The sequence below is a fragment of the Juglans regia genome, chromosome 2, assembly GCF_001411555.2.
Source record: "Juglans regia cultivar Chandler chromosome 2, Walnut 2.0, whole genome shotgun sequence".
Classification (NCBI taxonomy): domain Eukaryota; kingdom Viridiplantae; phylum Streptophyta; class Magnoliopsida; order Fagales; family Juglandaceae; genus Juglans; species Juglans regia.
Window position 1 is genome coordinate 33,469,815 of NC_049902.1, and position 14,292 is coordinate 33,484,106.

General features: G+C 31.6%; 1 protein-coding gene across 1 annotated transcript; it reads left to right on the forward strand.

Moving 5' to 3' along the window:
- The first annotated feature begins 6,167 nt into the window (after nucleotides 1-6,167).
- On the forward strand, nucleotides 6,168-10,087 carry LOC109012185 (tubby-like F-box protein 7). The gene is made up of 4 exons (XM_018993707.2): nucleotides 6,168-6,761; nucleotides 7,930-8,017; nucleotides 8,901-9,030; nucleotides 9,295-10,087. The coding sequence occupies exons 1-4, from the start codon at nucleotides 6,417-6,419 to the stop codon at nucleotides 9,869-9,871; spliced, it is 1,140 nt and encodes a 379-aa protein (XP_018849252.1). The 5' UTR covers nucleotides 6,168-6,416; the 3' UTR covers nucleotides 9,872-10,087.
- Nucleotides 10,088-14,292: the final 4,205 nt, after the last annotated feature.

Genomic DNA, 14,292 nt, shown 5'->3' on the forward strand with positions numbered 1-14,292 from the left:
TAAATAAATAACAAATAGATACAATTTTTATTAATTAATTGACGGAAAAGTTTTGTTTTCCGTTAAATTAAGTAATTGAATTTCACTTAAAATGAACCGACCAATGTATGTATAAATAATATTAAGTATAAATTTTAAATAAATAAATATCGTATAAATTTTTATAAAATAATAGATTTTATTAATAAATAATAATAATTTTTTTTTACACATTCTTTTAGATCAAATCAATTTGTTTACAATAAGTTATATAAAACTAAATCATTTATCACGTAATCATGCCGACGTTGGAATTTGCGAGGTATTTAGGCTTTGCTCCGGCTGGAGAAACATGTCGGGAAAATGCTAGGATCCGCTGGGAGCTCGCTTAAATTTTTTGTTTTATTTAATAATTAAGAAAGTATTTTAATAATATTATAATTTGTTTAAAAATATATATTTAAAAGTGTTAAAAAATAATGTGAAAAAATAATTTTGTTATTTATTATTTCTATACACCACATTTTTATTTTATTTTTATTTTTTATTTTTTTAAATTATTAAATTTTTTAACCTATCATTTATATATTATATATTTAATAAATAAAGAATAAATATGATGTGAGAAAACGAGGAACAGAATTTTTCGTGAAAAAGAAAAAGAAAAAAAAAACTTAAAATGACTAGCGAGATCCCAGCGGTGAGACCCACCCTTGTCGTGCTTGTTTCGTACTTTTACGCGTCCTCGCACGCTCTGCGGGAGCATGCATGGTGACACCTGGGTTTTCTCAAAGAGCACGCGTCGCCATGAACACGAGCCAAGACAGATTGTATAAAAAGCATGCAGATGAAGTTGACCAATCGATTGAAATCTTGGTCGAAATCCTCATAATTCAAAGGAAAAGGCTGAAATTATTATTTTTATTTAATAATTAAGAAAGATATTTTAAATATATAAATATTTTGATTTTTTTTTTTAAATATTTAAATATATAAAAAATTATAAAAATAAGTAACGGTAACAATGAGGAAAAAAGCTTGCATACGAATGTGTTTAAAACTCAATTTCACATCCAGCTAATAGATGAAAGACACGTAGGCACTTTAAAAAAACTCAATTTGAACTCGCGTACACCGAATGCATGCTCTTCCTCTCCCATTTTTGCACTTTATGATTTCTTCATAAAGGAAAAAATAAAAATAACTCATCTTTGCGCTTGAGTGGGGAGGAAGACACATTCGGAGGGAGGGAGAGCATCTTTCGGTGTATGCGGGTTCAAATTGAATTATTTTAGGAGACGTTTGGATTCGTAAGTCATCTCAGCTCATCTCAATTCATCTCAACCCATCTCACTATTATTTATTACTATTTAGCAATTTTAATTCACAAATTTTACTACTATTCACAACTCATTTCATTACTATTCACAATCCATCTCAACTCATCTCAAATCATCTCAAGTCATCTTCGAATCCAAACGTCTCCTAGAGTGTTTACGTATTGATCATCTGTTAGCGGATATAAAATTAAATTTTAAACCCATCCGATTGCTAGCTTTTCCCAACAATAAGCGGTGCTCCTTGGTTTTCCCAACAATTGCGACCGCTCTGAAATGCAAGGGAAAAATGAAAGACAGCAGTACTACGACACTTGGATTTCTCTAGGTGCTACAAGTGTCGTGATCGAGTTTCTACTTCAGGAAAATAAAACAGACAAATGAATTTGCTTTCGAGGGTTTCGTGAATGAGTGATGGTAGACTTATGTAATTATTTTATAATTTATTTTTTAATCAATTAATAAAATTATGTCACTTTATTAAAAATAAATTTTAATATTATAAAACTACCATTTATTTCATTCTAATATCTAAGTTAGTTTATCAAAATTCATGTAAAATTTATCTTTTTTTTTTGTGTCATATTAAGCATAGAATACTACAATTGAGACATTAAATAAATTTTTTTTGCTCAATGAAATTTAGAGGATAAATCATCTCTACTATTTTTCTTATAAATTATCAATTTTAAATGATTTTTCTTATATTTTCACTTTGAATTCTATATTAAAAAAATTAATATTAAATAATAAAAACTTTGAGTGCCAATGTTAATAGTTTATTATTTCTCCTAATCTTAATTTTAATTTAATTTTAGTAGGGCCACATATTTGAAAATAGATAATAAACAGAAATTATACAGAGTCCAGGAGTTATAGGAAAAAATTAGAGAGATACATTTCTATGTATATTGAAATTTTACAAAGTTTTAGAAATCATATGGGATTAAGAAAATTATAAATAAAAAAAATGGAGGGGAGAATTTCTATATACATGGAATTATAAATAAAATTTAGGGATTGTTTTAAATTATAAAAAAAAAAAAAAAAAAAATTTGGAGGGGGCCATGGCCCCTTCGAGCTCTATGTAGATCCGTCACTGAAAATAGTTGTAAGATGTTATCATTTTCTTTAGTCGAATAGCCTGGTTAGCTGAGGGGAAAAAATGAGAAATACTTTCAATACAAAAAGAAATTATATAAAATGTAAATTAGTCGTGGTTTGATATGATACATTAAATTGTAAAATTATTTTTATCATAATATGATATATTATATTATAAAATTATTTTTAACGTAAAGTAAATTTAACGGATCAATTTATAAATTTATTTTTATATTATCAGTTTGTGTTTGTAACCCTTTTCAAATAAAATCAAAGATAAAAAGCTACTACGAATGTTTAAATATTGAGTCCCTTTTACTGATCTTTCCCTCTCGAGACTTTGACTGCGGGTCGGGTCTGCATCGTTGCATTGGTCATCCATTTTATTTTGTTGACTTGGGTTGGTGGACGAAAGGCACGAGTAGTACTCAATAAGCATATTTGGTTCGTATTTGCTTTTATTTTTCTATAATTTCCATAGTCTCCTCACGTGTTTTGAGAACTTATATTCAAAATAAAGGAAACAAAAAAGAGTTCCTGATCGTGTACCCAACATGTTCAAAGTTAGAAGTTTAAGCTTCATGGCACGAATTATAAAAAGAAGCTCTCCTTTATTTGTTGCATGAGACTTGTCACGTGTTTAAGCTTCAATATTTAATAAAGTATTTATATGATATAATTTGATTTATAAAATAAATTTTAAATTTTAAATTTTATAAATTAAAACTTAACATTTAAATAAAATAAACGGCGTGTTTTATCCGCGAATGTTACGTGTGAATTAAACAAATTGCATGTACTTACGATGCCGTAAAACATTTTAGTATGTAAAAGGAGTTGTTTTCGCCGCTGTCTATTTAAATAGGTTGGAACTATAAAATCCCATCGACCCTCTCGTTCCTTCTTTTGTTCTTGATTTATAGAGACATGTAACCATTATTTGGCTTCTCTAGAAAATAGAAGCTTTGGGTTCACTTTCTTGCAAGGATGTGACAAGTTATGTGGAGTACTCTGAATTCTGCCTCGCACACCACAAAGGAGGCCGCCCCAATACAGCTAAAACATGAAACTAGAGCCACGTCGATTCGGCATATCACTCTGTTCATGAAAACCAGTACAATCATTGTCCTCTCAAGGTTTTTGCCGAAATAAAAACGAAAACACACGCCACTTATTTTTTATTTTTTTACAACCAAGAATCTTTAATTTAAAATATAATTATTGTATAAAGAGTCCTTAAAAAATGTTATATATATATATATATTTTTCCTAATCAAGCATGCTTTTATAAATAGGAAGAAAATTACAAGTTAGTAAGATGAAGATTTTTTCCGCTATCAATATGTAAAATACAATAAGGTAGTTCTTCTACGTGCATGCTACCAAACACAATGTTGGTTGCTACGCATTGTGCCATTGAGTGCGCACATCAATTTTGAGATCAATCTATTTTTCTAATGCTATAGTCGTTATGATTTTTCAACACTTGAGCTTAAGTAATGAGATTAATTTGCCAAACAATTAATTCGCCTTGATTTGCCGAAATCAAGAGTTGTGCCGGTGCGTCTCCTTCTAGGATTGTTGAAGCCTTTTTAATTGTTCTGTCATTTTTATTGCAAGCTTTGCTGCCTGAACTTCTACTATGACGGGAATTGTGGCAGCATTTTTTTCTATCTATATTTCTAAAATATTTCCTTTTGAGTCTCGACTCACCACTGAATTTGTCGAGAAATAATCTTTTATTACAGTATTAAAAGATATGCTTATTTGATATTTAGATGGAACCTGTCATTTCTGTGATTGACTTAATTTCGACTTTCCTTATTCAAATAATAATGCATGACTACATTTTCAAGAGTTGACTTGAAATTTACATTGAACGTTTCATCGACTTAATTTCGACTTTCCTTATTCAAATAATAATGCATGACTACATTTTCAAGAGTTGACTTGTGAATTTACATTGAACATTTACATTGAACGTTTCATCGACTTAATTTCGACTTTCCTTATTCAAATAATAATGCATGACTACATTTTCAAGAGTTGACTTGTGAATTTACATTGAACGTTTCATCGACTTAATTTCGACTTTCCTTATTCAAATAATAATGCATGACTACATTTTCAAGAGTTGACGTGTGAATTTACATTGAACGTTTCATCTACTCTTTATGTTTTTGGTTGGATTCTAAGAATGGAAAATTCAAACTTCTATCTATGTTTCTTCTACACCGACGTTTGACCTCGTATATATACAACCATTTTAGGGGTTGTATTGACCTCAATATACTGAGAAAATACGACATCTTTTTCCCATAAAGAATAAAGTAATCCATGCTAATCAAGTGGTCATAAGTAAACTTCGACTTTAAGGAGGCGTTTCGACCTAATTGACAATTAAGGGAAGGTTGGATGACTGAAACTTCTCTAATCCCAACTCTATTAGGTTATATTGATATTTTTGCACCTCCAAATTATTATTATTATTATTTTCAGTTTACTTTCTAAACTATTCAAATTGGTAATTTTTACCATCTACTTGATTATTAATATCGATAAAATAAAATAAAAAGATACGCGGCATAATCTTAAGAAATATATATGTGATTTGTAAAAAAATAATGATAAAGCACTATTTTTAAAATATTTTTTTATTATAAAGTACCCTCTATTTAAAACATATATATAAGAATATTTGTGATTTTACCATTTTTCAAAAAGTAATGATTTTTTTTTTATGATATTTGGAGATTTTTAGTAGTTTATGATGTAAATTGAAAAAAAAAATGTTAATATTAAGTGGATAAAGAGAGATATAAAATTACAAATTGATATTACTCGATATATATATATATAATAAAATGAATTTATAACTTAATATATATTGTATCAAACCGCATAAATTTATAATGTATATTTTTAGAAAAATTATAGATATAAAAAAGTAATATCATATATTTTTAAATAGTGTATAAGGTTTGAGGCTTTTGTACAGTAACATTCATATTTTTAATAATTATCTTTATATAATTCCCCAGTACTCTTAAAAACATTGAATACAAGTACTCTTCTAAAAATGAATTCCAATAGAAACTTGTCCCGAAACTCATTCCATTAATACATTTTGTCAAGAGGGAGGTGGGGGTTTATAAGCCAAGTTTTTCATTTAGAGAATCAAGTCATATACTATCAGGCTATCAATCTTTTACCTGTTAAGAGTTATTTTATTAATACGAAGACATGCTTTTTACATCGTTGTAAATGTAGGATTTGATTTATAAAAATATTTAATGACTAATACTAGATATAATTTTAGAGTGTGTAAGTTTCGTATATTCTATTTAAAAAAAAATAGATTTATCATTAAAAAAAAATTAACATGGATCTTAAATTTATTTATTTATTTTTAAAAAAATGCACGAAATTTATACAATTTAAGAATACAAATATTATTTATAAAACTTTCACACCACGCTCGTACCATACTTTTATCCCACTATAAACATCATGTTTTTATTCTATTTTAATTTGTTTGAAAAAAAAATAAATAATGAAAAAAAAATAGCACAAAATTGTAATACTCAAAATTTTCATAATAGCATTATCCCAATGCTCGTTTAAACTATACGCAGCCAAAAACCCCCCAAAAATATGCGAGGTTAAACTATACGCAGCCAAGGTCAGATACGTAATTTCGAAAGCGAGTTTAAACATAAATATCAGATTATAGACACCGTAGATTACACGATCCTACACGTTTGCTAGTTTATTATTTGAGACCGATTCCAGTCATCCAACGCTCGAGTTTCCCTTCGAGCGAAACCTGTCCTTATTATCGTTCTTTCGCTCGCCCGTCATCTTCTACTTCTCACGAATTCGTAACTTTATCATTTTTCTTTTCTATTTCATCTTTTCGATCTGCTCGGGGGAAAAACTCTCCGCTTCTCTCTCTCTCTCTCTCTCTCTCTCTGCGCGTGAGTTTGCCCCAAAGCGATGTCACTGAGGAGGTCCATTTTCTCTCGTAGATTCTCTAAGTCATTCAAGGAACTGAACGAGAAGAGTGGGCGCGTTCGCGACTCGGATGAGGACGCGGTTGGCTCGGGGTCTGGGCGGGGAGGAGGGGCGGCAGGCCAGCCCGAAGGCTCATGGGCCGGAATGCTCCCGGAGCTACTGGTGGAGATCATTCAGCGGGTGGAGAGGAGCGAGGGCCACTGGCCCCTCCGCCAAAACGTCGTCTCTTGTGCCTGCGTCTGCAAGCGGTGGAGACAGATCACCAAAGAAATCGTTCGGTCCCCTTCTCTCACTGGCTTAATCACCTTCCCTTCTTGCCTCAAACAGGTCCTCCTTCTCCTTAGAATTATCACTGCTTTCCTCTGTTCCTTTTTTTCCCTTTGAAATTCTCGGATGCATGCTTCATTGGAACTTTTTAAAACTGGGCATTTTGATTAATACATTGATACGAACGTATGGGTTCTACCGATTGGAATTGGAAAAAAGGCCGAGACAAGATCAGGGGATGATCGCTTCCTCTTTATGCCTTTTCCATACGTATCCATACCACCCTTTTATAAGAGAGCTTTCAGCTTATTTCGGAAAGTAATTGTAAGAATCTCGCCTAATAATGAAGAGATTGCAGTATCACGGAAGTATCATACTTTTTAAGTTATTTTTTGATGTTGTTGTTTATTTGGGTGTAAGAATTGAATACCTTTTCATTTAGCTGAAAAATTATTTTTTTATTGGGTGTTTCAAACATTGACAAGATTTGAAAACTTCTTATGTTTTTAAATTGATTTCTCCAAAAAATTTGAACCTTAGGCACAAGGAATAAAGGAATCATACAATTTCTTGTTAATTGTTCAGTAGTTTTTTTTTTTTGATAAGTAATTGTTCGGTAGTTATCGTGTCATTATTTCTATCCACCAAATATTACCATGCGACAAAGCTGTCTTCGATTTGGAACAAAGACCTGTTTTTTAAACATAGTCTCAGAAAGACTACAAATAAATAAAAAAAAAAGCCAATTTATTGAGTTCTCGGGATGATTGTTTCTTCAACGTGATATAAGAAAGTACAAGGGAAGATTTTGTTCTTGCCACTGCACATGCGATGCTTGTTTCGTTCATCCTTTTGATGGGAGATGGTTTTGCAGATGGAGTTGCTCGTGGTTTGTTTATTTAGGCAGGTCTCATTTAGATAATGAAAGTGTTTCATGTCGTGTCATCTCATCATTACAACGTTTTTAAATTTTCACACAAAATATAATAAACAATTCAACTTTTTCAAATCCCAAAACAATAATAATAATAATAAATAATATTCTAACAATATTTTATTCAACTTTCAACTTTTATCTAAAATCATCTCATCTCATCTCATCTTATCTCACTATCCAAACCGCACCTTAGTGTCCCGATTTATATTTTGGGTCTGATGACATTTATTTGTCGATGAAGTTTTGATGATATTTGGGGTTGGTGGTCTTATTATTATTTTTTAAATGCAGCCGGGACCGCGTGACCTTCCACACCAATGCCTTATAAAACGGAACAAGAAGACTTCAACTTTTTACCTTTATCTCGCCCTTACTCCATGTAAGTATATATTAGTGGAATAACTTTCTAACTTGTAAAAAACAAAGTGGACTAACTTTCTATAAGATGTAATAGGCATGATAATCAAGTTTCTGATTACAATTATGTTCTATGCTTCCTCTGAAGTTATGTTATTTTTTACTTGAGAACTTTGACAGGTATGTCACTGAAACCAAAATCAAAGGGCTATATCTCAATTGTCTAAGTGTTAGGTTTTTTTGGCTAGATGTCATACCTGCAAGTTGACTTACAGCTCAGTAGGGACAAATGGGGGGACAACTGCATTCTGCATAACTCCCCTCTTGAGTTGACTTGACTGCTTCCGAGTCTGGCCCGTTCCAGAGTAGTTATAAAGTTACTTTCTTCCCTTCCAGATTAGTTATAAAGTTACTTTCTTCCCTTTATTTGTCTTACGTATTAGTGGATGTGGGCTTTCCATGTGGGTTAACTTCAAATATATTGGTCTTTTAATATTTCGAATTGAACTCCCTCTAATTCCCATTTTTGGGTATTATTACACAGCCAAACATAACTCAGAAAAGATTTTTACCTTATTTGAATGTGTTCTATGGATAGAACAAATTGTTTTGTGCTATCAAGTGGAGTTTTTTGGTGTCTGAAAGTATGTGATAAAACATTTAAACAAATGAGAATGTAAAATTGTGAAGATATTGGGAAAAAAATCTAGGATTTGTTAGTATTTGATTGTGATTTTTGGTTTGCTAAAGCTAGAGCTAAGATTTAACCCACTGCTGGAAAATTCAACCATTTTCTCAAACAGCTTCAACCTCGTTGAATCCATAAACACCTTGATTCTTTTGCCTTATATTCCTATATTGCTTTATGTCTCAATAGAGTTTTTCTCATTTCCTCTTCCTGGCAGCATTCACAGATAAGGGGAAGTTTCTCCTGGCAGCACGGAGGTATAGGAATGGTGCTCACACTGAGTATATTATATCACTCGATGCTGATGACCTATCACAAGGGAGTAATGCTTACGTTGGAAAGTTAAGGTGAGATATTCTTATTTAAGAAGAGGCATTTTCTGATTTGGCATGTATATTTGTGCACGTGCGCGTGTTAATTTCCTGTACTACAACCATCGTTACCTGCAGGATGTCTTTAAATTATTTTTGTGCCATGTGAAAAGGATTTTGATGTCTGGTTTCAGTTAGAATTCTTGTTGTTCGAAGGATCTGTCAAGTAATAAGAAAAAAATTATTACCGTACCCTCAATATTTTGTTTGCATTCTCATATGATTTGAAATGTGTTGTAGCTCGGACTTTCTTGGCACGAATTTTGCAATCTATGATAGCCAGCCACCACACAGTGGTGCAAAACCCTCAAGCAGCAGAGGCAGCCGCCGTTTTGCAAGCAAGCAAATTAGCCCCCAAGTTCCAGCTGGCAACTTTGAGATAGGGCAGGTGTCTTACAAATTCAACCTTTTGAAACCTAGAGGTCCAAGGAGAATGGCTTGTTCACTGAAGTGCTCATCACAAGGAGAAACTGCCTATGACAAGTCTCTAGACAACTCCAAGATGAAGAAACCTGAATCTGCTGCTTCCGGAAATACAATTTTGAGGAACAAAGCTCCTAGGTGGCATGAGCATTTGCAGTGCTGGTGTTTAAATTTCCATGGTCGGGTGACAGTAGCATCAGTGAAGAATTTTCAACTGGTTGCAATCTTAGATCAAAGTCAACCGGGAGGAAAAGGAAACGAGGAAACAGTTCTCCTTCAGTTTGGGAAAGTAGGGGATGATACCTTCACCATGGATTACAGGCAGCCTTTGTCAGCTTTTCAGGCATTTGCAATTTGCCTAACAAGCTTCGGTACGAAACTGGCGTGCGAGTAGTATATTCTGCTGTTAATATGTATGTTTTATTCAAACACTTGGCACCGTGAATGTTTTCGAATTTTCTAAGCTTTATACCACTATCTATAGGTTTGAGTAGCCTGGGGTTTTTGTACATCATGTTGCTAATTTGTGATTATGACATGATTTCAGCTTGAAATTATTTGTAACCCAAACAAACGTAGTGCAGGAAGAATGTTGGTTTTTTTAATATAATATAAATTGTATATTATGAAATAATTATTTGAATGTGGGCTTAAAGATTGACAGCTCTTTGTTCTCATTCTCTATTTTTTATTTTTGTTTTGAGTTTTCTTCTTCATTGTTGGAATAATGAAGCTGCGCCCATATTGAGATAAGAGGATGAAGCAGGAGTCTGCAGGCAAGTGGAAGGAAAGTAAGTAAAAGCTTGGGGTGAGGTTTATTGCTATCAAGATCCTTGTCTGTAGGGTTCCCTGTCCATGGCAAAAGGCCTCTTTTGTTGCCTTTGAAATCATGCACTTCTATTCTACGTGTTAAGAGTTGGTTTGGATACTAAATGAGATGAGTTTCTTATATAATTATTATAATTTTTTTAAATTTTTATACAAAATATAATAAATAATATAATAATACTTTATTTTATTTCTTCTCATCTGTTAAACTAAACAACGAGACCTAGAACACAGTTGATGAAGACTAGTGGAAATATACAAGTTGCAGCCCCACGTAGTGGACCAAGATCCGAGTCCCTTATTTGAGTCCCAAGTCAGAATTGGCAGCTGAGATAATAGAAGCAGATTTTCAGAGTAGAAAGTGATTGTTTGCCGGCAAAGGTGACAACTCTCAGATTGAGATGGGGTGAGTGCGTGGAACTTTTTTTTGGCGAGCACGGCTACGCATCAACGGCACTTTCAGCACATTATAATTATTATTATTATTATTATTATTTTTTAAACTCAACAACACTAAGGGTGAGTTTGGATCTCATCTCAACTCATCTCAATTCATCATTACAATTTTTTTAAATCACAATACAAAATATAATAAATAATTTTAATTTTTTCAAATTTTAAAATAACAATAATATTAAAAAATAATATTCTAATAATATTTTATCATCTCAACTCAACTCATTTCAACATCCAAATACAACCTAAATGTGTTGAGGCTTACATCAACAGTATGTTGATGTAAGTAATTTCTATTTTTTGACTACGCCATGCAACGAAATATAGAAGAAATTCTATATATAATTGCGAAGTTTATAAATATCGCATAATTATTTAAAAAAAAAAAAAATTTATTATTAAAAAATTTATTTTTTTATTTTCATATAAATTTTATATTTTATTATTTTTTTTCAAAATGATTGATAATTTCAAATATTTTTATCAACAGAGAAAACCCAGCCGCCAAAGTTGAAGTCCCTTGGAATGCACGCAATTCGAGTCCTAGACTCCTAGTATCATTTTTATTTTTTTTAAATGAAAATTTTCTTGTGGATTATAAAGAATGAATAATGCTATTCTACATTTGCAAATTTTTATTCATTTACATTTTATCATTATTCCTCTCATGATAATAGAGAATAAACTAATTACTCAATTAATTTGAATTTTAAGAGAATATAGAGTTATTATCCTCTAATTTAGTATTTACAATGCATTTTGTTATGCAAAATAACATATGACATGCTCGAATGTACAATAACTCATTTTTTTTTTTTCAGTTTCAATTGTTAACCAAAATTCTACTCACCCAATTCAATTTAGTTATAGGAAGAACTAGAAAAAGATTTACATGCATTTATAATATGCATAAATTAAATAAAAAAATCACGAATTAAAAAACTTAAATAAAAAAATCACGAATTAAAAAAATTAAATAAAAAAATCCTTTGACAAGTAGGATGTGCAATTGAGTTTTGTTAGGAGTGACATAAAGTAAGGAAAAAATATTGAGAAATGATTTAGTTATAAAAAGATATTATAAAAGTCTAACGTACTATAAGTCTATTTTAATTTGTGAATTTATTTTTTAAAAAGATGATAGCCATTGAAAAATTGTACACTTGTTTTGTACCGAATTTTAATTTTTTTTATATTTCATGTTTAAGGAAGTATTTTTTAATAATTTTATGATTTTTTTATTTTGAAAAATGTTTAAATGGGTTTAAAAAATGTTTGAAAAAATAGGAAAAACAGAATTTACACTGTTCATATTAAAAAAAAAGTTATAGAAATTTATGTGGCACTAACACCACACTTATTTCTATAAAATCTTTTTATATATGTAATAATCTGAAAAACATTTATTTTCCCCTCAATTTTATTTCTTTAACCAATCGGTCCAATGGCAGCAAAAGTTGGAAAGCCTTTGCAAAACAAAGGCTAACACGGCTAGGCCTGAAACCCGACCAGTAGAACACGGGTCTGAACCCGACCCGGAATGTAGCCCGTGAACCAGATCTGACCCGACCCATACTGTTCAGGTTGGGTCGAATTATAACACAGCATTCACCACTAAGACTTGGGTTGACGATTTTAGAGATTACAGAGAACAACACATGATAAATGTGAACTATTAAGCACCGCATCTTGTTCAACTTGACAACAAAAAATTTTAGATCTAATCAATAGGAAGTAAAAACCGGAAACTATTTAATTAATTTGAAAAAAATAAAAAAAATCCAAAATATGAAAGTTTGCAATCATGGTGGGATGATGAGCAATGATGAGACTTGTTCATAATTAGAATCTTGTAGCCTCGTGCATAATTAAATCTTGTTTATCAATTAAGAAATGTTAATGGTGGGATGATGAGCAAATAAGTTGAATATAGATAGTATTACAAAACACAATACAAATGTTCATTACAAAAGATCTTGCAATTCATAATTACATCAATTTTTTTTTTCATCTACTGGGCTAAATTAAAGTAGCAATTATATTAATACAAATATGAAATACATCACTGATCATCGTAAGAGCATAATCCCAACCTACTCCATCACTTCACCAAGAAAAATATATCATTTCCTTTCCCGTTTCAGAGATTTCAACTCTCACTTGAATGTTTATCTATAAAAAAAACAAGAGTTAAATCAATACATTATATTTTCACAACTCAAAATCGAACATAAGTGCACCAGAAATAAAAGCTAGTTTTCTCTAAAATGCTATAAGAATGCGGAAATGGTTTGACAAATAATTGCAAAGCTTGAGCCATTTTCAAGCCCCTAACACAAGTGATTATATATAAATTATCGAATTTGTCTTTTTTTTTTATAAATCTTTTCATATTATCCTGTAATCTTAGAATATTCTAGATAGAGCTTTTGTGTAATTTCAAGATATTGAATGATATAAATGCGCATATATTACAATTAACTCTTCCAATCTACCACCACATTGTTAAATACACCACTGAACTTTAGATTATTATCTAATTAAAGTTTCAATTTAAACTTGCTCCGTATTGAAGTTTAAAACAAGAGGGGCTACAAACTATTTGGTGAAATGCCTCAAAGGGCGTATGATATTAATTTGGAGCAAAGTGTTGTCACTGGTTTTGAATATCTGGAGGCTTACCTGGAGGTACAGCTGTCTAATGCTGTTATTCATCCAAATCGCAAAAATCCGAGACACTAAGAGCTAGAGAGAGGCAAGGGAGAGGGATCCTCACCTGAGAAGGCGCCGTTGAACGGTGTCCACACCGCAGGAGGCGTGACGTGGAGGAGAGCGGATGCTCGGCCTGGGTTCAATAGGAGGGGGCTTCTAGATGACAAAAATTCTCGAGGAATGGACAAAACCGTTTGAGTTAGGGTCTTTGTGAATGAGATTTGGAAGAAGGGTGCAGAACGGATGAGGGAGAAGGTGAAGGGTGTGGAAATGGATGAAGGAGAAGAGAAGGGGAAGGGGAAGGGTGTGGGAGGAGATGCATATGAAAGGGTTAGGGTTTCAATTTCACTTTAGTAAATGGATTCAAAATTTCAAAATCCTGCTACATACCCATTTTGATGTTGCCTTATACCTCAAATCCGCACCGTTTCACTTGTCATATTGGATAGGTGCGCATCTGAATGTGCAAATCGCCTGTAACAAGAAATTTTCGCTTATTATATGTTGACCCGATGAACCCGTTTTTATTCTGGCTAGGCGAATTGGTTAGTCGGACGGATCGGGCTCAAAGTCCTAAACACGGCACGATCTGACCTGTTTAAATCTATTTATGTAAATAAATTGAACATATATGAAATTAACATCTAATTAAGTTTAATATAATTTTATATAAATATTAAAATTACAATATTTATAAAAAATATAAAACTAATTACAAGTTCAAAATTACAATTCTAATAATTTTATTTTTAAGTATAAAGGTATAATTGTAACTTTAAATTTCTTAACGGATTATAACGAGTCAAAATGAATTGACCT

Excerpts from the sequence above, each read along its gene's own strand:
- LOC109012185 (XM_018993707.2), top strand. The coding sequence starts at position 6,417 with ATGTCACTGAGGAGGTCCATTTTCTCTCGTAGATTCTCTAAGTCATTC. Across the intron at positions 8,018-8,900 it reads TTATCTCGCCCTTACTCCAT|CATTCACAGATAAGGGGAAG; the intron begins GTAAGTATATAT and ends TCTTCCTGGCAG. Across the intron at positions 9,031-9,294 it reads GCTTACGTTGGAAAGTTAAG|CTCGGACTTTCTTGGCACGA; the intron begins GTGAGATATTCT and ends AATGTGTTGTAG.